Here is a 25,908-nt window from a genome sequence, read left to right as displayed (position 1 = left end):
TCAAACTCCATTTTTCAAAAGATCGTTTATTTTTATGTCCATGTGAAATTAAACTGAGTCTACAAAGACGTCCATTCAGCCTCCATAAAAAAAAAAGCCTAGCTGACATATTTCTTAAATGTACATATTTATTTATGCATGAGTCATAATTTCATATACTTTTAAAAAATACTCATCCTTTCACTATTCTCTCCGTTAATGAGACATTTATGTTTATAGTATGATTGCTATGCTTATAAACATGTCGATGTTATTCACAGAGTTACAAAAAGATTGATGCATTTTTTTTCTTGTTACAAAATAAAGCAAGTCACTGTGCAAAATCTGACCTCAAAAGCAATCCTTGATGATCCATTGGGGAGGAATGTGGATATTCTCCAAGACCTTTGTAACCCAGGTGTTCCGAGCTAGCTAGCAACGGGACCCAGGCATACTGGATAATCCAGCCTTCAGCCCTTGACAACTGGTGGACCTCATCCCTTGATGAATGAGAGATGTTTGTGTTACATCCTCCAGAATCCAGAATGTCACATCCTCTGCTGCCCACACCTGGGCCACAAGGGGCATCCAATAGGTATTTGTTGCAAGAAACAATGAACAGAAATGATAAATAACCAGAGGTCTCAATCATTTCTTCACCCTGTTTCATATACTCAAACACAGAAAAATAACATAAATACCAAAATAACTGGACAACGGTCCCCATTGATATCTTGGGAATGAAGTTCTGGGAGCTTTTAGACAGGTGGGAAGCAGGGGCCAGTGAAAGGATATGGGTGTGGGGAGGGGTGCAGGTCTCAACAGAAGGGGGGATGCCTCCAATGCCCACCCCCCAACTACTGACAGCGTTTATGAGCTTCAAAGTGGAAAAGACCCAGAATCAATGGCTGACACCTCCATACCAGCCCTTTCCCCAAATCCAGAGGTCTGTGATGGCAGCCCACACAGGTGTGATGACAGCATACCTTTGAACAAGGAGACTTGTGTCAAATCTGGCTTTGTCGACAAGCAGCAGCTATCTTAAAGCCATTATCAGTGACAAGATTAAGTATTCCCAGGAAATTGCCATTCTGTGGATAACTATTCTGAGAGCTTTCGTGAGCACCGCTGGAAGCATACTGAAGATACTCTAATTTTTCAGTGGAGGAAAGTTTAGAGATGAGGTCCATCCCGGCTAGAATATCAGGGCTTCTACACTTTCTGAGATTAACACAAAAATCCAAGCGAAGCCCGCGTCAAGCTTTTACACAAAAGCACGCATTTTGGAAGCCTTGCAGTGTGTGCATTGCCCGAGATGGGGAAATGCTTCTAAACGTGGAGAAGTCATTGTTTATTGCAAGGAGGAATGCGATCACTTCATTTCAAGCTGTTACAAAGTATACAAGGAGATTCTCTGCTGAAAAGCGGTTTTACCGTTATGTTAAACTGATCTCTCACATAGAAGCAGTTAAACATTTTGTAAAGACGATACAAACAGTTAACAAATTCATGGCATTCACTCACATGGAAGAAAGAAAGTGAATGTCTGATACAGGGGAGTATCTGATGAGGAGGAGTATCTCTGAGGGGAAGTATCTAATACAGACGAGCATCTGATGCAGGGAAGTGTCTGATACACAGGAGTATCTGATGCAGGGAATATCTGAAGCAGGAGAGTATCTGAATGCTGAGGAATACTTGTCCCCAATACGATAAGACAAGTGAAAAGAAAAGGGCAGAGAAAGAAAATGCCAGAAAGACAGAGCTAGCACTTAGGTTGATCATTCGTCTTATAGCCCAGAAGGGAACATGGGATCCATCCCACTAATTTTCACAGCCTTCTTTAAAAGTCACCCCAGAGCAAAGCATTTATGTAAAAAGTACTTGGTTTCTAATTTCTTTTTATTAGTCTACTGTGAAAAAAAGAATCCTAACAAACGAAAGAAATTTTGAGGAATCTAACTGAAGGCTTACCTCACTCTAAAAAACGGTCAGTGTTAGGGAGGTTTCAACCTGCACTTTCAATGTACAGGTAATTTGCAAACGGCCCAGAGATTCCGTTTGGAGAACTTCAGTGGGGTCGATATTCGAATGACGGGGACTCGGTGGCAGCGAGCTTTTCAAGTGACGCCGAAAACCCCTACGGGCCACGGAGAAAGTGAATGCAATTCCCCTCTGGATGCAAAACTCTTTGTTAGTCCACATCTTCTACCCAGCACGGCGACAGGTGAACACGTCTCAAAATTAAAACAGAGCATCCGACTGGAGTGAAGGTGTGGACAGGACGGGCCGGCTCCCGGGGCGGCCGCTCTGTCCTCCCCTCCTGAGGGCGTTCTTCAGAGAGGGGCAGCAGGCAAGGATGGGGATCCTGCTGTGGATGTCCGGGGCTGCTTTTCCCAACAACCTTCTATTTCTCCAGAAGAGTCCGCTGAACTGCCAAGCACAAAGAGATAAGAAAACATTTTACCAGGCATTCCCGTCTCCCCAACTCGCACAAGCCTCTATCTGCTTCTTAAAAGTTTCCCAAGCAGGTGACTCTATGTCTACATAAGATAAATGGGCTCAGAACTCATCACAGACAGAAAGAAAAACAAAATTTGATCTGCTAGAAAGAAATTCAATAAATTCCACAGCACTGTGCGACTGCAGCTGGAAAAAATAGATACTTCAGGAAAAGCAGAAAGAAAACAAGACAAGGCATTTTCTACTGAGACAGCAAAAAATGTCTATAATCTACCAAATTTCAAAACAAATAATTTTCTAAATGAGGGTCCCTGGTTTTGGTTAATTGACAACGATTTGGGACTAAGATTTCCTGATCAGTTCATTTGAGTTTTAGAGGTCTATTTTGCATTTTTGGTGCTTCAAAACAATAGTTCATTTTAAACATCTTTCCCCAATTTGAAATAGCAGTGAGCTGGACACTAACTTTCTAAAAGTCTCAATTTTTAAAATTCAAAACATTTTAAAATTTCATCAAAAACTTATCTCAATTCAATAGATGTCCTATTCAATAAATGTTGCCTCTCTTGGGCACATGGGCAGGTCCCAAAATACACATAAATAAAAGAAAAAAAGAAACACACACATGTATTTTTACATAGAGTTTTTTTCCTGCCATTTTCCAAAGTCATCGTAATTGCAGAACGCCTGCCTTTAACCCTGAAAAGTTTCCGTAAATTTAAATGATTTTCTCTGGACCCGATTCTCCACCTGGTTGAGAGGATATTGTACAAGTGACCACAGAATGTGACAAAAAGCTGTATCTCGGTGCATTTTCAATCTTTGCTGCACACCAGCCAGCTGCTGACTCTCTGGCCACGCATCAACTGGGGGCCACTTGGAAAATTATGGTAATCGATTATTAAAGAGAGTCTTCAGCATTGTTAGGTCTCATCTGAAGCCTCAAGCCCTGGACATTTATACATCATCTCCCAGAACGAATCCCCTGGAAAGCAATGAGACATAAAGGAGCAAATTCGATGCCATAAACCGAATTTGAGAACTGGGGCAGGATGGCGGGACCAGCGTGCGGTTGGAGGAGACAGAACGGACACACCAGCGGGCGGCTGACTCCCAGCATCCCTTCTTACCGGGGGGCTCAGCGTTGGTGCTGTGGTGGTTTTCCATGTCGACTTCGCCTTGGTCAGCTGAAAGGAAGCACAAAACACCCCAAGAGGGTGAATACAGAGACAACACACCCTGATCGTCATTCTTGGGATGAATCGGTCCCATACCCTCCTCCCCAACCCGCCTCTCCAAAAGCAAAGTGAATGAGAGGGAGGAAGACAGCCACCCAGGACTTCCCTGGCCATGGGAGAATCCAGAGCTAAAGGCCCTTGTGCGGACCCATCTGCTTGCTCCTGGGTTGTCTGTTTTTTAATTTCCATTTCTATTCCAAAATTTTTCAAAAACGCATCCACGCAAACACCACCATTCTCTCAAACATTCACTAAGGTATCCAGCATCAAGGCCACAGAAGTCAAAACTCATGAGAGATTCACAGACAAGATCCATTTATTTCTTTCCTGCTAAGGAACACATAAATGGTGCACTTTCGACACGAGAGGCACCTGAACAAGCTCACCAGATCCGTGATAGTTCATTTCCTGTTCACAAAGTTTTCTTCTTTGCAAAACTGCATCGTCCGTGGTTAGCATACCTTCCTGAACAAGACACCCCACACGATTTTGAATCCAGGTCATGGAAAAATGGATCGCAATCTGGGTAAAACGAATTCCATCATCTCTAACCCCCTCCCCCAACCACGAAACAGGACCCCCTTTAGAGACCCAAATTCTAAGATTCAAAAAAGAAAGAAAAACACCCAAAGAGGACAAAGTTCGAAGACATCTGTAAAAGCATTGCATGGCCGGGACCACACATGTCATGGCTTCCGCTGGTGGGGCAGATGGTGGGTCCTCTACACAGGCACATTGTACAGCAAACTGTCATGGCAAGACGTATTAAATGTGCTTTCATTTCACAGGACCACTAATTTCTCCCTAGCAAAAAAAAAGTGCACATGGAAATGGCAAAGATATTCATTCTAACGGGGTCGTGAAATGCTCCATCAAATCTGGTTGTTCAAGGAAAAAGTAAAAAAAAAAAAAGCCCATTTAAAACAATAAAGTATTGCAAAGCCAAAATCCATTGGTGGCAAAATTTATTTCGAACAGGTAAAAGGCATCTTTGGTTCTATACACTCTGGATGGGCATTTGTAGGGGGCAGTGTTCATACGCCGTATTTTGAGGTTGGCATCACAAACTCCCAACATTTGGCGAGGACATTCTGAAGGTACAGGTTTGGGGCTGCACCTTCCAGGGAACGAGGTGGATGCATCATGGCATGAGGAGGGGTCTCCGCCCTCTGGGAGCAGGAATCAACTCCCTCCTTCCCACACTCAGCACATGCTTGGGGAACGGAGCAATAATGTGGCGCCATCGTTGGCGGTGGTTAAAATGCACCTCTGTCGCCAGGGGAGTTCTCCAAGAAGCCCCAAGACTCTGGCCTCTTGGGACTGCTTTTAGCTGGAGCTGATGCAGCCGTGGCAAGGCGAACATTCGAAAGGGAGGGAGCAGACGGGAGCCTCGTGCTCAAGGATGCAGAGCCAGACTCCCGTCTCCCAGTGAAGACCTGTGCAAGCCCCCAGGACACCAAGCAGCGGTCCCCAGTGGGTCCCACAGAAGAGAACAGATTCCCAGAGATTCGCCATCCATGCCGCCTGCTTCCCTTTCAAAACTTAAAAGGCCAGACACTCCCCATCTCAAAAGAAATTAAAGAAACTCAAGTGTGTTTCTTTTAGGCTAGGAACCATTCGGAGCTATCAGAGCAATTACAGCAATCGGGGCTTTAGTGGGTCTCTACGCTCAGGAAATATGTGTGCATATACGTAACAAGCACTCGGGGCCACAACAGGCCCCCGGGGACCACTGATCAGCAGTGCCTGATCTTGAGGTCACACGGAGGGCTGACTTCTTGGAGGCACACGGAGATCCGATCCAGACCTGTGCTAAGTGAGGCACAGGCTTCATTTTATCAGAGCTGAGAAACCTGCGGACGCATCCTTCAAAGAGCCAGAGGGCAGTCAGGGTGACTGCTGTCCAGGCCATCAAGGTGACCACTGGAGGGTGACCAGACCCACGGGAAAAGCATTTACAGCCTCTGTCACAGAGTCCTCAACCCAACCCCCATTACCCATCCCTACTAACCCCAAAACCTATCCTTTAACCCTAATATCACCACCACCCGAAAAAGCAATTTTATGCCCAAAACGAGATGGCCGAATACGCAAAGGGAAAAAAAATCCAGCGATGATTCCATGCTCACAGGGATGTGCAAGGATGCAAGAATTCTCAGGTGTCAACAAGATCCTACCCCACTGACCTTAAAATGTTAAGATATTCCTAAATATATGGACGTTTTCCCCCTGAGAACTGGGAAGTTCCCATATTGGGAAAGAACTGATGGGAGAGAGAGAGAATTAGGAACTGCTTCATGGGAAACGGAGTGACAAATGCACCCTCAAAATCCAGAGGCTATGAAATCAGAGGGTTAAAAATTGCGTCGGTGGCGTGAAAAGATTGAACCCTATGACCGGGGTGGGCTCTGCTCCAGGAGACTGTAGGGAGGATGGTGGTCATCCCTGTCCTCCTGCCTGACCCATTGGCAAAGATGGACTCGACGGGGAGGAACCCCATTAATACATGGAAGCCATCCACTGCCTTTCTTTCCTTTGGATTTAAATTTTTTAAAAATCTGCACTTCTCTTCCTTTTCTGAAGCTACCCGTGCATTCATATCACATAGTAAGCTTCTATGCTTCAACAAGGGGGAATACATATAGAATTCAAGGTACGGAATCCAGTCTAGGAGAATCACAAATCCATGGCAATTTAGCATGACAGAAAGACAGAAGCCACGGTTTGCTTTACAGTCTGCGTCTTAGGAGACAAACACTGATCAGACGGGATGATCTCGCAGCCCGCACAGGGTTTTCTGCTCCTCCCTAGATCTTCTACTCATCTGAAAAGGAAGATCGAAAAAGAGAAAAGAAAGTGAACTTCCGAGAGGCTTGGTCTGGGTGTGCGCCAACACCCCAGACAGCAGCAGCCGCGAGCTGTTAGAAAGACGTTCTCTGGGCTCAGAAGCTTAGAGAGCAAAGGGAAACAGGGAGCTAGAATCAGAACTGGACACCAACATTAAGGAGGAGAGGGAAGGAGGGACGGGAGAAGGGAGGACACGCCAGCAGCTCATTTCACTAAAGTCTCAAGAAAACGCTACCAGCCAAGGAGGCTCCAAACAGCAGGCAGACGTGCTGTGAGCAACAGGAACCAGCTGCCACGCACACAGAAGGGCAGCATCACCCATGTCACACGACAGCAGCCAAAGCTGCGCTCTGTCAAAGCAGCCCAGGCTCCGTGTCATCAAACCAGTTACTCGAAGCCAACACGCCAAAACTCCAAGACGCAGTCGACCGTGAGCACGCTCCTAGATGGCTTTACCGAGCCAGCATGCATGCAGTCCCTCCGACTCCTAGAACCACTTCGAATTTTTAGGAGTAAAGGATAGATCTATTAAATTTTGCTGGCCGTGGATATTTTTTCCAAAATTTAGCTCACAACAGAACACCGAAAAGCTCTTAAATAAATTTATATCAAGACTAACTATTTGATGGACGCAGCTCCACGTTGGGAAAACACTTCTGCCTCCATCCGCTGGCTCAAGAGGAAACTTGATGTCAATTCAACAGACGCTACACATTTCAACATACTGACAAAGTCCTGGAAAACCACGCTGCTTTATAAACATGCACTCTTGTAGAATAATGGTTTCCTCAAACCACAGCTTCTTCAAGGACTGGGGCATGCTGTGGCCACATCCTTCTTAGGAAATCTCCAAGCTCAGCGTCACATATGGGTTTGTACATCCTAAAATGACCATCCCAGGAGTAAAACCCATAAAACAGTCCTGCACAGACCCCAAAAGTTCTAGGATCTTCATGCCCCCAAAACCAAAATTCAACATTTCAATCAGAAAAATACTCTTCTGCCATAGAATCTTGATGTTCCTAGGAGAATAGCACCTAATTTTCTTTGTGTTAATGCTGGGCATTTTATAGCTGGACAAAAGCGCCTAATTACTGAAATCAGAAGTACCAGCTTCCTTCCCTAGTGAAGGTTTGCCCTTTGCTTTGTGTATCTACATAAGCTCAAGATCATCAGCCCCATAACAAACAGAAAGCAAATCAAGACCTAAAGTCGCACCTGATATAAATTCAGCCCAAGAAGCATTAAGACTGTAGAAAATGTTCTAGGGAAATGAATTTAGCTAGCTCTTCAGTAGCGTAAGTTGAATCCTGGACTGCCCTGAGCCAATTCTTCAGAAAGGATACTTTTATTTTTGAAAACGGTAGGTTCAACTATTTCTACCCGGGCTTTCCATTTTCCACGCCCACCTCAAGTCCCTTGCCTTGACATGTGAACGTGGAATAGCACCACAATATCCCAGAGGTCCCTACATCCCATACCCAAGGTAACAGAAATACTCTTCAACTCCAGAATCCAAGTGGGGTTCACCTACAGATTTTCAGAACATCGTTGGGCCAGGACTTGCCGTGCATCCTTCTGAGAGAGCACGGCTTTCTCCTCTCCTGGCTGAGCATGATGCTCTGAGATGAGCATCTACAGAGAGGGGGAAATGTAATTGAAAAGGAAACACGAATTCACTTCCCCTGAATCTCTACTCATTTAACTTCTCTGCTGTTTCTAGGAAAAGCAAGAGGAGAAAGGCATTGTCTTTTTTTTTTCTCCTCTCAGTTCTAAATGTCGATCTTTTATAGGCATCTCCTCAAACTAGGTCATCTGTCCATTTGGGCACCGCTGGACACTGCCATTCAATCAAGCAACCACACTTTCCCAAGCATCGCCAGATGGAAGGGACCCGGTCACGTGTGGGAAACGAGATACCATCGGGCACCCTTATCTTCTACGGCAAGATGAGGGATATAAAAACAGCAGCTTATCTTAGGTCTGTGAATCCAAAACCTGTCTAGGACTTTCAATTTCAGGCTATAAACAGAGTTTGTGGACCTCAAAGTCTGGGATGATGAAAGACGAAGGGTAATCTCCATTCCTAACCTTGCCTCCATCGTCAGCATCTGGTCAAACCTTTTGGGAATTTCCCCAGAGCCCTCAGAAGTGGTCCTTTACATGGATGAGGTCAATGGGAAAGTATGAATAAAGACTTAAGATCACGGGTAGGATGAGAAGTTCAGACACCGGAAGACTCCTCCAAGGATGAGAGGCATCTACAGTCCACGGGACCCACACAAAGCAAGTCACAACCCATCCCTTGTTAGTCCTGCAGGAGTGAAGGCAAGATGTAGACAGAGACTTCTAGAGATGTATGAACATCAGCTGTGTTCAAAATAGTTGAACTTACTGACGTCAGGGCAGATCCTAAGTAATATAGGGACTTTTGCACATAAAGTCCCAAATCGTCCAACAATGGAGTTCCAATCACTGCTAAGTGTGATATTCTCCACAGTCCCCTATAAATTGTATATTCCATCCAAGAACCTTCCCTAGTAGAAAGGGAATCAGCTGCCCTGTGTTTCGATTTTAATTCCTTTGGGTGGAGAAAACAATACGGCGGCCCTGTGGCCATCGCTCTTGTCCTAATGATGAAGAAGATGATGGTGATTGTAAATAGAGATGAATAAATCATAAAAGCTAACATTTCTTCAACACTCACTCGCTGCCAGGCAATCTGTGAAGACTTTCACACATGACCTTATTAATCCTCACAAAAATTCTATGGCGTACGGACTATCACCTCCCCCGTCATAGATGTAAAACCCAAGAACTGGAGTGGTTAGTAACTTACACAAAGTTTACACAGCTGAACACAGGACAGTGTTGGGATCAAAGCCACCCAGTCTGATTCCAGTATTCGAGCAATTTCACAAACCATCAGTCACCTCACACTAGTTTTGTGCCAACCTGAGTTCTGGCTTGGTTTTAGTACTTTTTAAGAGTGCACAGTTTTCAAGTTAGCGAGGCAGAAAGGAAAGAGAGCAGAGGGGAAGACTTACCATTCTCTTTGAAGCAGAACTTCTTTTTCTGGTAGGCGATAAAGCTAGAAATGGCTCCGGCCACGGCTACCAAAACAGCTCCCACGATGCCAGGGACCACCCCAGGGGATTCACCTGTGGGAAGAAGCACAAGACACCACGATTGGGGGGAAAGACACTCATGGAGAGAAGCCCACGGGGCAGGCGGCTGGCAGCCCTGCCAAGAGGAAGACGGTGGGCTAAGCACTGAGACACGGGGCCACAGGTGACCACAGAAGGAACTCCACTCCCGAGCTTTGCCCAATTCCCAAAGACGGCCTCAAATCCTTTTGCATCATAGGAAGGGCCAGTTACACTGCCGTTCCCGGAGGGGCACCTCCCTCCTGGTCCCCAAAAGTCACATCTAGAATTGAAATTAATTTTACTATGTGCACCGTTTCCAATCCAATCATTGGTTTCCAGTGGGACAACAAACTCCACCTCCTCCCCATCCCTACGACCAGCACAGCATCCTAACAGCTCAATGAGGAAGCTCTCAGGAGAGGTGACAGGTTCCACAGTGGAAGGTGCCCAGCTGGGACCATACAATTCCCATCTCTTCATGCCCTTTCTAAAAATCAAAGCCACTGACCTCTTCATTACTTTCATGATTTACTATGACGGTATTTCCATCCACTGTCACTAATTCTCAAACAACCCACATCTGTCCCACATCTACAGCTGTTTCTTAGCATGACAGGTGACCAAAACACGCTGCTCCATGAATAAAGGAAAGAGGGTGTGATGGCTAGTTCTATATGTCCAACTGACTGGGCTGAGGGGTGACCAGCCAGCTGGGAAAACATTATTTCTGAGTGTGTCCATGTAGGTGTCTCTGGACGAGTTCAGCATTTGAATTGTAGGACTGAGTAAAGCAGATTGCCCTCCCCTGTGTGGGCAGGACTCATCTAACTGGTTGAAGGTCTGAATAGAACACAAAGGTGAAGTGGGGGGAATTTGCTCTCTGCTGGAGTTGGGATGTCCATTGAGAATTCTCCTGCCCTTGGACATTGGCGCTCTTGATTCTGGGCTTTTGGACTCAGACTGGGACTTCCAACCATTGGCTCTCTTGGTTCTCAGTCCTTTGAACTTGGACTGAATTACACCACCAGCGTTCCAGGGTCTCCAGCTAGCAGACGGTAGACTGTGACACTTCTCAGCCTCCATAATCACAGGAGCCAATTCCTTACAATAAATCTCTTTCTTTATATCTACATGCATCCTATCTGTTCTATTCCTCTGGAGAACCTGGGCTAATATAGACGGCATTCCTTCTTAATTCCATCTATCAATATCCCTCCACTTGACTGGGCAGCAGGAGGGGCAGAGAGGGACCACAGGTCTCAAGTGCTCTTTCTGGTCTGGCTGACCAGAGCCCTGGGACCCTCTATGTCCACCGCTCAGACGGAGGCAGAGACAAGTGTAAGCAGCTTGCCCAAGGACATGTAGTTATAAGGACAGAGTTGGAGCCCAATCCAGGAGTTCCCAGTGCTGGGACGCACGCCATCACTTCTGCTGAGGGTCCCTGAGGAGGTACGTTAGAGATATTGGGGTGACTGCCACGCACAGAGCTTTCCAATAAGTATTTCAGGTCCAGCTCAGGTCCACAGAATAACACCCCTCAGCCCACATTTGTCTACTGAGCACCTAGGATCTGCCAAGCAGCTTTCCTGGTTGTGGGTTGGCAGGAGCAAAGACAGAGTCTTAGCAGGTTGAGGGGATGGAATGTGCATTGCGTGGGTGACAGCAGGAGGTGGTTCCTCTAATTCAGTAGCCCAGGGACGACCTTTCACAGAAAGTGGCACTGAAGGGAGCAAGAATGAGGAGAGGGAGCGAGCCACGGGAAGATGTGTAGGAAGGGCTACAGGTGGAGGGCAGGACACGCAACCACCAGGGATTAAAACCAGATCCGCACATATCACAGTAGTTTGGAGCTACATTGGAACATGGTCGGGTCTCCTTTGAGGACATGTGGGCAATTCCCAAGGGTCCAGGAAAGAATTCCAGGTGATCCATGTTACGTGGACATTTATGCCCATGGAACAAAATCCCACCATCTTAAATGACCACGTGCTTGTGAGTTTCTATCCCGTGGAGATGAAAATAACCATTCTCCCTCATAAACCTCTGCTCCAATGATGTGCTGTTGGCAGTATACGTGGACTTCTTCTACATTCTTCGTACGGAACAGTGTGAGCTACCATAAGACCGTAAGCTTTCAGGGACAATCGTCGAAACCACACGGCCACTCAAAAGCACATATGGTTGCCTTCATTCGGGGACAATGTCCGTTAGTGGAAAATGAAGAAAGATTCACAATTCTAGCTGCCATATTTGAACCAGATGTTTCTCCAGATGGAAAGGTCTCAGCTCTCCCATGAGGAAGAGAAACAAATAATTTCCAGGGTGTCAGCAAAAACACTGGCTCTGATACCAACTACTGGTGGTTGCCTTCGCCCTGTCGGACTTTAGCATATGCAAAACAGGGTCATATCGTGGAAAGATGCTTCAAGCTTGGCCATCCCTCTCTGGTAAAGTCATACATTAAACAGTATGTAGCTATAAATGAGGAGCGAGGAATGATGGCCTGAAATAAATGTGCTGGGTGTAGATTTTCTTAGGGCATTTATCCCTAAGTGACCTTCCCATTCTAGGCAAGGGCAGCAAGCAAATTATTACGTCTGCAGGGAGAGCTTAAAACCCAAGACCTGCGTCCTTAAGAATGATAAATATATAAAACAAGGCACCGCGGTCACATTTCTTTCTCCAAGACTATTCATCACAAAATTTAAGAACTTTTTCTCTAAGAACTTTAAGAACATTTTAAGACGATGCATTACACATTTAAGAATCCACATTTTAACACTGATCAAAACAGCACATAGATGTTAAAAATCTTTGCCCAAATAAATACCTCGTCTGCCAACGAAAATGCTTAAAACCAGGGATTTGGCTAGAAGCAACGTGAAAGCGTGCCCCACAAATTTTTTTAGGGACACGAGATACCATCTCTGTCTTTTCTAAGTTTTTAAAGGAGTTCTTTTAATCTTTATTTTTCTTGTACCTTCAAAGGAAAAGGTGTCTGAAAAAGGAGAAACGAGATAAACCATCTGTGCTTCCGTGTTGAGAATACAACAAATCTCAGAACCCACGGGGATCCACACTCACAGTTCCAACCTCATCATGTCTTTGCTCAAGAACAAAAGGGAACTCAAGATCCAGCAGAATGGGCTTTTGTCCCACAATCTGCTAGAGGAGAGGTCTTCTCACCACACACGGGGACGAGGTTGCCTGGGAGCCTGGGGACGAGACCATGGGGTCCACGTGCCACCACTGGGGCTCACCAGGTGGCACACTTAGGGAGCAGGGCGGAACTTAAAATGCGGGTGATATTGGCACCCACTTGCTGGACATGTTGGGAAGAGGTCAACCAGCTATTTCAGCCGAGCTCCTGGAACAGGCAGGAGCCTGGCTGAAGTGCCCTCCACAGAGAATCATGCTTGGTGTCCGTATCTTTAGGATGATGGTGCAAATGCTAAGCATCAGGTCTTGACCACTGCATCCTCCGTTTCTCAACCCAAGATGTCAGAAACCAGGTGTATGTCCCTTGCCCCTCCCCATCAGGAGCCTGGCCTCCACGGCCACCACTCTCACCGTGACCACCTCCTGCAAGAGAGCAATGAACCTTGTTGACAAATTGCACCAGGAAGATTTTTGGAAAAGGAAGACTCATAGCAAGGACGAGCTCATGTGACCTTCAGTTGTGAAGGTACCTTCACAGAAATGACCATGGGATGGACTGATGAGGCCATTTAATATCAGGCAGTCCTTTTCCATTGTTGAATGGGGACGTCCCCACTGTGCTGAAGCTGTCGTCGGCCTTGCTCCCATTAACCTGGAAAGGAGGCTCAAACCTTCCTGCCAGGGTGGGCTCCGGGAGACCCAGTGAGTCCTGGATGCCCCAGGGATTCTATCCGCTGGGCTCAGGGAGAATCCCAGTCAGAGCCCCAGAGCCCATCAGAGCTGTGGGGTGATCCATAGCCTGTTGGCTCCCAGGATATATAAATATGTATTAGGATAAACCATGTACAAATATAATAAATAAACATTCTAATTATTTTAAGTATATACTATTATCATTATTCTATATTTATTCACTTATTATATTTAAAGAGAGAGGCGGAAAAATCTACTTTTCTAACTGTAACACTGGCAACAAGGGCCCTCTGAGCAAGTCCCATCTCTTCATTCTCGGGGCTGCGATTTCCACATTCATTACAGAATAGGAAACCACACACGCCATTAGCAATGCCAGAGAGTCACAGAAGAGATAGAGATCGGGTAGAGGAGGAGACGTCTGAGAAGTGCCCTCCATCCACACGGGAAAAGAGAGGAGTTCCAGGAACTCTTAACACAGCTCCAAGGGACCAGCCTCTACGGGGGCAGGTCCTGCGGTCCACACCCTGGACGCATCTGTACGTGGCAGAGCTCCGAGAGAGATTTCCCAACAGCTGGCTGTGATTTCACTGAGGGCTAAGACTTTCGACCCTGCCGTGATTCTGGAGAGCATGACGGTAATTGGGGATGGAGAGAGAAAGGAGACAAGTGTAGGGTTAACTTTACCTCCATCTGAAGTCCCATCAGCAAGGTCAGAATCGGAAAATCCACCTAGAAAGAAAAATAGTGTCATCTGTCACATTGGAACTGTGGCGGGGGAGGGGGTCTTGACATCTTGGAGTAAAGGAAAACACCAGTAGAATCAAAAGCAGATCTGGGGAGACCCACGAAGCTACTACTTCATGGGAAAAACTCTTTCAAATATGCAATTACAGTGAATGCCCATTCTATTTTGAAACTCCTAAAATTGACCTTACCAAAAACTCTGCTGCCAAGCCTGAATAAGTCAACACCGAAAGAAATGGAAAGTGCTTGCCAATCTTCTGGATGAACATCAACATAACAAGCCCAAAGGGATTTATCTGGTTTAGACTTATTGCACTGATGGCCATAGTTTTTCACCCTCCCCACTGGGGGTGGAATGTGCTCCCCAGCCCATGACTCTGGTCTCAGCCACATGACTTACTCTGGGTACAGGACGTTAGCAAAATGGGAGAAAAATGGATATTTTAAAAATAGCCTCTGTGGGGTTGGCCCCCTTGAGAATGGGCCCATATAAGGCTGGTGTAAGGATGTGAGGGATGCACGAGGAAGAGCCCACTCATTCCAGCTGGGACCACTCCAGACAAGTCAACCCCAGAAGACCCACTGGTGACCACAGACCCACGAGAACTGGGCCAAGATCAGCCAAGTCCAACCCAGACTCATCAGATGTAACAATTTTTACAATTTTAAGCCACTAGGTTTGAGGATGGTTTGTTAGACAGCAATAGCTGACTGATTCATACCCAATTTAATCCATCAGCTTAATAAAACCTATCATGATGAACTAGGGTTTATGCCATGAATGCAAAGACGTATTTTATACAAAGACATCCTTCAATATAACTTGTCATATTCATGGGTTAAAAGAAAAAAGATAAAGGGGCCGGCCCGGTGGCGCAAGCGGTTAAGTGCGCGCGCTCCGCTGCGGCGGCCCGGGGTTCGCTGGTTCGGATCCCGGGCGCGCACCGACGCACTGCTTGGCAAGCCATGCTGTGGCGGCGTCCCATATAAAGTGGAGGAAGATGGGCACGGATGTTAGCCCAGGGCCGTCTTCCTCAGCAAAAAAAGAGGAGGATTGGCGGATGTTAGCTCAGGGCTGATCTCCTCACAAAAAAAAAAAAAAAAAAAAAAAAAAAAAAAATATATAAAAAAAAAAAAAAAAAAGAAAAAAGATATGACCATCTGTGTTGATGACCAAGGCACCTGGTGAAATTTAATATTAAATCCTGTTTGGAAAAGAAAGTGAACTAGAATAGAAAGATACTTCCTGAACTAAATATCTTTCTTTTTTTAAAAAAAAAAAGCAATTTCTTTTCTGTGAAGGTGAATCTCTTGGGGTTTTTGCCTCAAAGTCAGGCGTGACAAATATCTGCTCTCTTCTCTCATATTTAATGCTGTCCTGTGTTTTCTAGCCAAGGGAAAATGAGACGAAAACAAGTAAACTGTAAAGAGAAGATATAAACATAAAAAAGAAAAATCACTTGCAAATAATATGGCAGTCTTCTTAGAAAAGGTAAGAAATGAAGAGAAAACTATTAAAAGTTAATAAGGGATCATCATTAAGTGGCTAGTTAGCACCCTGGCTAATATAGACAGCAGTCCTTCTTAATTCCATCTATCAATATCCCTCCACTTGACTGGGCAGCAGGAGGGGCAGAGAGGGACCACAGGTCTCAAGTGCTCTTTCTGGTCTGGCTGACCAGAGCCCTGGGACCCTCTATGTCCACCGCTCAGACGGAGGCAGAGACAAGTGTAAGCAGCTTGCCCAAGGACATGTAGTTATAAGGACAGAGTTGGAGCCCAATCCAGGAGTTCCCAGTGCTGGGACGCACGCCATCACTTCTGCTGAGGGTCCCTGAGGAGGTACGTTAGAGATATTGGGGTGACTGCCACGCACAGAGCTTTCCAATAAGTATTTCAGGTCCAGCTCAGGTCCACAGAATAACACCCCTCAGCCCACATTTGTCTACTGAGCACCTAGGATCTGCCAAGCAGCTTTCCTGGTTGTGGGTTGGCAGGAGCAAAGACAGAGTCTTAGCAGGTTGAGGGGATGGAATGTGCATTGCGTGGGTGACAGCAGGAGGTGGTTCCTCTAATTCAGTAGCCCAGGGACGACCTTTCACAGAAAGTGGCACTGAAGGGAGCAAGAATGAGGAGAGGGAGCGAGCCACGGGAAGATGTGTAGGAAGGGCTACAGGTGGAGGGCAGGACACGCAACCACCAGGGATTAAAATCAGACCAGCACATATCACAGTAGTTTGGAGCTACATTGGAACATGGTCGGGTCTCCTTTGAGGACATGTGGGCAATTCCCAAGGGTCCAGGAAAGAATTCCAGGTGATCCATGTTACGTGGACATTTATGCCCATGGAACAAAATCCCACCATCTTAAATGACCACGTGCTTGTGAGTTTCTATCCCGTGGAGATGAAAATAACCATTCTCCCTCATAAATCTCTGCTCCAATGATGTGCTGTTGGCAGTATACGTGGACTTCTTCTACATTCTTCGTACGGAACAGTGTGAGCTACCATAAGACCGTAAGCTTTCAGGGACAATCCCCGAAACCACACGGCCACTCAAAAGCACATATGGTTGCCTTCATTCGGGGACAATGTCCGTTAGTGGAAAATGAAGAAAGATTCACAATTCTAGCTGCCATATTTGAACCAGATGTTTCTCCAGATGGAAAGGTCTCAGCTCTCCCATGAGGAAGAGAAACAAATAATTTCCAGGGTGTCAGCAAAAACACTGGCTCTGATACCAACTACTGGTGGTTGCCTTCGCCCTGTCGGACTTTAGCATATGCAAAACAGGGTCATATCGTGGAAAGATGCTTCAAGCTTGGCCATCCCTCTCTGGTAAAGTCATACATTAAACAGTATGTAGCTATAAATGAGGAGCGAGGAATGATGGCCTGAAATAAATGTGCTGGGTGTAGATTTTCTTAGGGCATTTATCCCTAAGTGACCTTCCCATTCTAGGCAAGCGCAGCAAGCAAATTATTACGTCTGCAGGGAGAGCTTAAAACCCAAGACCTGCGTCCTCAAGAATGATAAATATATAAAACAAGGCACCGCGGTCACATTTCTTCCTCCAAGACTATTCATCACAAAATTTAAGAATTTTTTCTCTAAGAACTTTAAGAACATTTTAAGACGATGCATTACACATTTAAGAATCCACATTTTAACACTGATCAAAACAGCACATAGATGTTAAAAATCTTTGCCCAAATAAATACCTCGTCTGCCAACGAAAATGCTTAAAACCAGGGATTTGGCTAGAAGCAACGTGACAGCGTGCCCCACAAATTTTTTTAGGGACACGAGATACCATCTCTGTCTTTTCTAAGTTTTTAAAGGAGTTCTTTTAATCTTTATTTTTCTTGTACCTTCAAAGGAAAAGGTGTCTGAAAAAGGAGAAACGAGATAAACCATCTGTGCTTCCGTGTTGAGAATACAACAAATCTCAGAACCCACGGGGATCCACATTCACAGTTCCGACCTCATCATGTCTTTGCTCAAGAACAAAAGGGAACCCAAGATCCAGCAGAATGGGCTTTTGTCCCACAATCTGCTAGAGGAGAGGTCTTCTCACCACACACGGGGACGAGGTTGCCTGGGAGCCTGGGGACGAGACCATGGGGTCCACGTGCCACCACTGGGGCTCACCAGGTGGCACACTTAGGGAGCAGGGCGGAACTTAAAATGCGGGTGATATTGGCACCCACTTGCTGGACATGTTGGGAAGAGGTCAACCAGCTATTTCAGCCGAGCTCCTGGAACAGGCAGGAGCCTGGCTGAAGTGCCCTCCACAGAGAATCATGCTTGGTGTCCGTATCTTTAGGATGATGGTGCAAATGCTAAGCATCAGGTCTTGACCACTGCATCCTCCGTTTCTCAACCCAAGATGTCAGAAACCAGGTGTATGTACCTTGCCTCTCCCCATCAGGAGCCTGGCCTCCACGGCCACCACTCTCACCGTGACCACCTCCTGCAAGAGAGCAACGAACCTTGTTGACAAATTGCACCAGGAAGATTTTTGGAAAAGGAAGACTCATAGCAAGGATGAGCTCATGTGACCTTCAGTTGTGAAGGTACCTTCACAGAAATGACCATGGGATGGACTGATGAGGCCATTTAATATCAGGCAGTCCTTTTCCATTGTTGAGTGGGGACGTCCCCACTGTGCTGAAGCTGTCGTCGGCCTTGCTCCCATTAACCTGGAAAGGAGGCTCAAACCTTCCTGCCAGGGTGGGCTCCGGGAGACCCAGTGAGTCCTGGATGCCCCAGGGATTCTATCTGCTGGGCTCAGGGAGAATCCCAGTCAGAGCCCCAGAGCCCAACAGAGCTGTGGGGTGATCCATAGCCTGTTGGCTCCCGGGATATATAAATATGTATTAGGATAAACCATGTATAAATATAATAAATAAACATTCTAATTATTTTAAGTATATACTATTATCATTATTCTATATTTATTCACTTATTATATTTAAAGAGAGAGGCAGAAAAATCTACTTTTCTGACTGTAACACTGGCAACAAGGGCCCTCTGAGCAAGTCCCATCTCTTCATTCTCGGGGCTGCGATTTCCACATTCATTACGTAATAGGAAACCACACAGGCCATGAGCAATGCCAGAGAGTCACAGAAGAGATAGAGATCGCGTAGAGGAGGAGACGTCTGAGAAGTGCCCTCCATCCACACGGGAAAAGAGAGGAGTTCCAGGAACTCTTAACACAGCTCCAAGGGACCAGCCTCTATGGGGGCAGGTCCCACGGTCCACACCCTGGACGCATCTGTACGTGGCAGAGCTCCGAGAGAGATTTCCCAACAGCTGGCTGTGATTTCGCCGAGGGCTAAGACTTTCGACCCTGCCGTGATTCTGGAGAGCATGACGGTAATTGGGGATGGAGAGAGAAAGGAGACAAGTGTAGGGTTAACTTTACCTCCATCTGAAGTCCCATCAGCAAGGTCAGAATCGGGAAATCCACCTAGAAAGAAAAATACAGTGTCATCTGTCACATCAGAACTGTCGGGGGGCAGGGGGTCTTGACATCTTGGAGTAAAGGAAAACACCAGTAGAATCAAAAGCAGATCTGGGGAGACCCACGAAGCTACTACTTCATGGGAAAAAGTCTTTCAAATATGCAATTACAGTGAATGCCCATTCTATTTTGAAACTCCTAAAATTGACCTTACCAAAAACTCTGCTGCCAAGCCTGAATAAGTCAACACCGAAAGAAATGGAAAGTGCTTGCCAATCTTTTGGATGAACATCAACATAACAAGCCCAAAGGGATTTATCTGGTTTAGACTTATTGCACTGATGGCCATAGTTTTTCACCCTCCCCACTGGGGGTGGAATGTTCTCCCCAACCCATGACTCTGGTCTCAGCCACGTGACTTACTCTGGGTACAGGACATTAGCAAAATGTGAGAAAAATGGATATTTTAAAAATAGCCTCTGTGGGGTTGGCCCCCTTGAGAATGGGCCCATATAAGGCTGGTGTAAGGATGTGAGGGATGCACGAGGAAGAGCCCACTCATTCCAGCTGGGACCACTCCAGACAAGTCAACCCCAGAAGACCCACTGGTGACCACAGACCCACGAGAACTGGGCCAAGATCAGCCAAGTCCAACCCAGACTCATCAGATGTAACAATTTTTACAATTTTAAGCCACTAGGTTTGAGGATGGTTTGTTAGACAGCAATAGCTGACTGATTCATACCCAATTTAATCCATCAGCTTAATAAAACCTATCATGATGAACTAGGGTTTATGCCATGAATGCAAAGACGTATTTTATACAAAGACATCCTTCAATATAACTTGTCATATTCATGGGTTAAAAGAAAAAAAATATGACCATCTGTGTTGATGACCAAGGCACTTGGTGAAATTTAATATTAATTCCTGTTTGGAAAAGAAAGTACACTAGAATAGAAAGACACTTCCTGAACTGAATATCTATTTTTTTTTAAAAAAAAAAAGCAATTTCTTTTCTGTGAAGGTGAATCTCTTGGGGTTTTTGCCTCAAAGTCAGGCGTGACAAATATCTGCTGTCTTCTCTCATATTTAATGCTGCCCTGTGTTTTCTAGCCAAGGGAAAATGAGACGAAAACAAGTAAACTGTAAAGAGAAGATATAAACATAAAAAAGAAAAAATCACTTGCAAATAACATGACAGTCTTCTTAGAAAAGGTAAGAAATGAAGAGAAAACTATTAAAAGTTAATAAGGGATCATCATTAAGTGGCTAGTTAGCAAAAATGTACAAAAGCTTTCTATAATAACAGAAATAAACAGAGACATAATGGACATAAAAACACATTCATAGAAACAAATAAAAACAGGGAAAAAATTTTAGAAATACATTTAAAGAAATCCTAAGGAGAAAGAGTCACATAGAATGAATTCAAAGGAAGAAGCTCAATTTTGCAAATGTGTCAGCCCTCTATAAATCAATTTATAGTGGTGAACAATTCAAATGAAAACAAAAAGAGGGTTTCCTTTTTCCCAAGAGGGGACAGGGACAATGACAAAATGATTCTGAAGTTAAAAGGAAAAAATTATCAGCCACAAACAAGCAGTGGAGCCACGTGAGCATAAAACACACCACAAAGAAAAGATGCAAAGTCTCACTTCTTGAAAAACACTGTTAGAAATATTCGAAGGCAAAAATAAGTGGGAAAATATTTTCACAATAAATGACTGAAAATAACATCCATAAACAAATGAAGTAGGCTTATAAATCCCTAAGAAAATGTTGGCTATCCTAAAGTATGAGGAAGAACAGAGCTCACAAGCCACCTACACACCAAAGAAAAACTATATGTGGCCAATCGACGCAGTAAATTTTCCTTTATGTATCAGAAATAAAGACATGAAACTAGGACGAGTGGTTTCACCTTTTACATGATCTACAGTCATGCATTGTGTAATGATGGGGTCACATTATGAGAAATGCATCTTTAGGCAACACTGTCATTGTGTGAACATCACAGAGTGTACTTACACACACCTAGATGGTACAGCCCACTACACACCTAGGCTGTATGGTACTAATCCCATGGGACCACCATCATCCATGTGATCCACCATGGACTGGAACGTTGTGATGCCGCACAGGGCTGTATTTGACAAAGACTTTCTGGTGGTAATAACCAGTGCTGGTGATGGTGTGGAGAAATGGGCATATGCACACACAGCTGGACAGAGGCAGGTAAATTGGTACAATTCTGAGGGCAATTTCGTAAAAACATGTCAAAAACTACAGAGGTGCTTACCCATAGTGACCTAAACAATTTGACTTCTAGAAATGTCTTTTAAGGAATTAAAAAAAGAGAGAGTTCAGATGGCTTAAATTTGCTTTCTAATTCATCATTCAGGAAAAACATGACATTTTCAAAATTAGAGATTAGTTATAATAGTATATAACTGCCATTAAAAGTTCTATGATAAAACTATTAAATGATATGAGAAAACATTTATGAAATACTAACAAGCAAAAAATAATGTTATGACAGTATGAACAAAACATGGACATTTTTACTTAAAACTTGTTTCATTTAAATTGATAGATACAATATTGGATAGAATAATAGCAAAATGTTGACAGTGGTAGACTAGGGACAATATTCATATTTTTCTGTGTTAAAAATTAAACAAATACACCCACTCAAAATCTGACGTTTCAACTCCAATTCCATTTGGTAGACCGGTGCTGGTCAGATTACTCTGAGAATATCATTATGATGTGTCAGAAAAAGGCAAAAAGCTTTAAAAAACAATAGCTTCTCTCTAGGAAATATATACAACATGATATTTTCTCCATATTGATTCTATATATTCAAACACTTGCACTCAATTTTTTAAAGGTTCCCTAAAACCTTGGAAGTATAATCAGCAAATTAAAAATCAAATCTACACCAAAAATATCTTGTAAAACTGCCTTCCACTACTGGAAAATTGGCATGAGCTTGCACAGAGGGTCCACAGCGAGCACATGCGAATCTGAAATCATCTCTTCTCAGTGGATGTGGAAACCACTGTTCTCTGAGAAACACACAGAGGACGCTCAGGGATGGGGGGCTCTTACCAGATCCAGGCTGGCGGGGTTTTGGGTCAGGTCTCGGTTTGGCTGGATTGTGTGGCACTGGGTCATCTGTAAAAGATGCGAGTTGCAACGATGAGCTCTTTGCAGTAAAGGAAACAAAATACGCGTTTGCATACAGATGGTTTACCAAACTGTTAGAAATTGGAGTGCGTCCTTTCTCACGGTGGGCATATCCGTACACACGGCCACCTGCTGGTTTCTTTCCATCATCACCCAGCTGGACTGCTTAACTTCATGTATTTTGAATAGAAACGAAAAGCAGATGTGAGAACCAGCTACAGAATTAGTGAGTCCCAGGCCAAAATGAAAATGCAGGGCCCTTTATTCAAACTGGATGAAGAATTTCAATATGGCGGCCACAGAGCACTCTATCAAGGATGGGGCTCCTTCTGAGTGTGTGAGCGCACAGGTCCCACGCCCACGAAGCCAACCCTGGCGAGGGTACTCACAATTGCCTTCCATCACTCCAAAGACTATAAGATCTTTTAAACTATAAATAAGCAAACAGATGAAAAACAGAAATCCCACAACAACAAGAAACAATAACACACCCATTCCCTAGGTTGTCATGGTAAAAACTAGGTCTACTTATCATTTAAAACAGATAAGCCTCTCTCATTCTCTCTTTGTGTGTGTGTGTTGTTTGCCCCAGGAAAGAAGAAACCTTTTTCATCTGCAACAAAGTTAGGTTTGTTAACTGATGAGGCAAGAGTGACCACACCATGGTAACAATTGGATGGTGATTTGGGGGAAAAGTTCAAGGAAATTGTAGGTCTTTTGGATTGGAGATTGTCAGGAGGAAGGGGCAATTCAGTGACCGATTTTTTTATGCTTTATGGATTTTTATGTTGATAACATTTTACATAAAAATATATTTTTATGGAGGACACTGGAGGGAAGAAGCAGAATCACAATCATCATAGTGGTTGCACGGTGTCATTCTTTTTATCTCCTCAGGCACAAGGTTGAAATATTCTTGTTTCTATCTTGTCCCACTGTGGTCAGCGAGAACCCTCATCAGATGCTGATATTTTATAAAATTGTTTATTAGCAGAAAATTTTTCTTAAATGTATTTATCCTTCTGGTCCTACAACTTCTCCCAGAGCCTGTGTTCAGTTGGCATCTAATTATATTGATTCACCATTTGCCTGTCAATGACAAGGACAAACTGTCTAGCCCTTTGCTTAACCATAACCATTCTGGTGGAAGATCGTCTTTTCTGAGGTCAAATGTAAGGGATGTTGGAAGTACAGCCATCTATTTTCTCAAAAGGAATGATAACCAGATGCTACTACTACAGAGTTCCAGGAATGGGAAAACCCATAGCTGTGTCCGTCGACATAAACAATGGAGTCACAGAGTCTACAACAGTGAAGTTCGAGGTTGGCTGGTCAATATACTTAAGGAGCACGAGTTTGTGTTCATCCTACTTTATGAGTTCAAGGGTTATATTCCCGACTATTTAGAGTTCACAGGATGGAGGGAGAAACAAGATCTTCTAATTGGCAGTGGTTAATCGACCCTGTTAAACTGGATCCTGTGTTCAGTCTACACTGGCTTAGGGTCTTGGCACATTCTACAGAGCCAATCCCGACTCGGCCCTCAGAACCCACTCTCCCTGAATTCCCCTCATTTCCTCTTCATCTCTTCCTTCCTCTCTTCATAGGCCCCTGGACAATTTAATTAACATCTTTTTTTCTCTAACCCTACCAAGTGAAAAACCCTTTTCTGGGAATTCTGGATCATTCTCAGTTTCAGTTGAGTCTCTGCACTTTTACGACGGATAATAAATGTACAAAGCCACGCTCTGTTGCTCTGTGTGTCTTTAAATGTGTAAATAAATGGAATCATGCTTTCACACACACAAAAAAGAGAGATGTCTCTTTGAAACGATAATAATTTGATGATAATAAGCAAGTCAGTCACATAGGAAATTAAAAAGAGCTACTCACCGTCTCCTCCAATAGCATCTTCTAAATTGAGGTCATTGTCTAAAGGAGGGAAACTGGTCGTTAATACCGAAGTTCTGGGTGAAACATGAAGAAGATGGCTTCTAAGCAGATGGAGAAATCCTGCATCCCCACATCCCTCAATGCTCTGCTGAACATCAGTCTCACCAAGGTCTCGACAGGAAAACCAAATTCCTCAACAGTGATACAAGCTTCCTAACTCTGGGCATCAGTTTTGCTCTGAGTGGCTAACCACCAATGGGTTTGACCCTTGGACAATTCCATAATGTGTCTCTGATTTCTTTATTTGAAAGGATCAGCGACCAATGGCTAGAACGTCCTAGAGCCTCCTAAAATTGTTTCTCTCAAGCAACGAATATCCAAGAACAGTAATGGACACTCAAACAAAAGCATCCAGGGATGCTGTCTCAATGACCAAAAGCATCTCGAAGAAGTGTCAGCACCCACTCTTAGAATAATCATTGGACTTGATAGTGTCGAGGTCACAATGCAATTCAGATATTAACCAGACCATATCTGGAGGTCCAAATTACTCATCTTTATAGTTGTCTACATCTTGTCCAGCTCTTGGGGAAACTGAGGCATGCAAGAATGATTTCTTGGCATACTATGAACATTTGCTTCTTACCAGCACTGGGATTTTTGTGGGGCGGGGTCTTCGGTTTCTTGTCATCTTCTAAAGAGAAAAGACATTTCAGTCAGTAAAACTCGCAGCTGGGAAACAGTCAATTCCCAAGGATGGTCCATTTCCTTACAAATAGTAGGGAGAATGTTTGAAGCACCACTTTTCCTGGTGGCGACTAGATTCTTGTGCCCACTAAAACCCACGTCAACAGGCACACAGGCTGATGTTGGCCACGGTTTACACTGAGACGAAGAGCTCTCTCCCCCCTCGTGATGTGGACAAGGCTGTGTGTGAAAGAGGAAGCCAGAAGAACAGAAGTTCAGCACGACGACGACGTGGAGAGCCTAAAATCTGTGCATGAGGAGAGACTTGGGACCCTTGGTTGAAATGCTGTTCACGTTTATTATGTGGAATACACTCACTCAGGACCATCCCTCTGAGAACCAAAGCATATTGACCTAAGGTCATAAGGCCAAAGACGCCTCCAAGTGCATCCTTCCCAGCGGCCAACAAGGGGTCCATCGTCATGAATAGGATTGTCTCCGTTGGTTCTTGGGACCACCACTACCCCCATGGTTTCGACTCAAGCCTTCTGCACTGGACCACAAGGAGTTAAAGAGATGTCCTGAGTTGAATACTGTGCCCCCTAATTTATGTCCACCAGGGACCTCAGAATGTGACCTTATTGAGAATAGGGTCTTTGCAAATGGCACTGGTTAAGTTGACATGAAGTCATAGTGCATTGGCACAGACCCTTAGAGGACTGCTGCCCTTAAAAGAAGAAGGAAATTTGAATACACAGAGACACAGACACAGAGGAGAAGCCACATGAAGACAGAAACAGAGACGGGAGGGATGTGGCCACCAGCCAAGGGACGGTGACCCTTGCTCCCTGAAACCAAGGGGTACCCACCGGACACAGCCCCTTCCCTAA

At 44.7% G+C, this 25,908-nt stretch overlaps 1 protein-coding gene across 1 annotated transcript; it reads right to left on the bottom strand.

Moving 5' to 3' along the window:
• Positions 1 to 6: 6 nt before the first annotated feature.
• CD99 (CD99 molecule (Xg blood group)) lies at positions 7 to 25,496 on the bottom strand. The gene is made up of 10 exons (XM_058535346.1): positions 25,397 to 25,496; positions 24,978 to 25,025; positions 24,332 to 24,370; positions 22,361 to 22,426; positions 19,208 to 19,252; positions 18,191 to 18,250; positions 14,216 to 14,260; positions 9,575 to 9,688; positions 3,573 to 3,629; positions 7 to 2,412 (listed from the first exon to the last, which is right to left on the bottom strand). The coding sequence occupies exons 1-10, from the start codon at positions 25,494 to 25,496 to the stop codon at positions 2,387 to 2,389; spliced, it is 600 nt and encodes a 199-aa protein (XP_058391329.1). The 3' UTR covers positions 7 to 2,386.
• Between the last annotated feature and the right edge of the window lie 412 nt (positions 25,497 to 25,908).

This window comes from Diceros bicornis, chromosome X (assembly GCF_020826845.1).
Source record: "Diceros bicornis minor isolate mBicDic1 chromosome X, mDicBic1.mat.cur, whole genome shotgun sequence".
In the NCBI taxonomy this organism is placed as follows: domain Eukaryota; kingdom Metazoa; phylum Chordata; class Mammalia; order Perissodactyla; family Rhinocerotidae; genus Diceros; species Diceros bicornis.
This window is presented reverse-complemented; position numbering and strand designations above follow the sequence as displayed.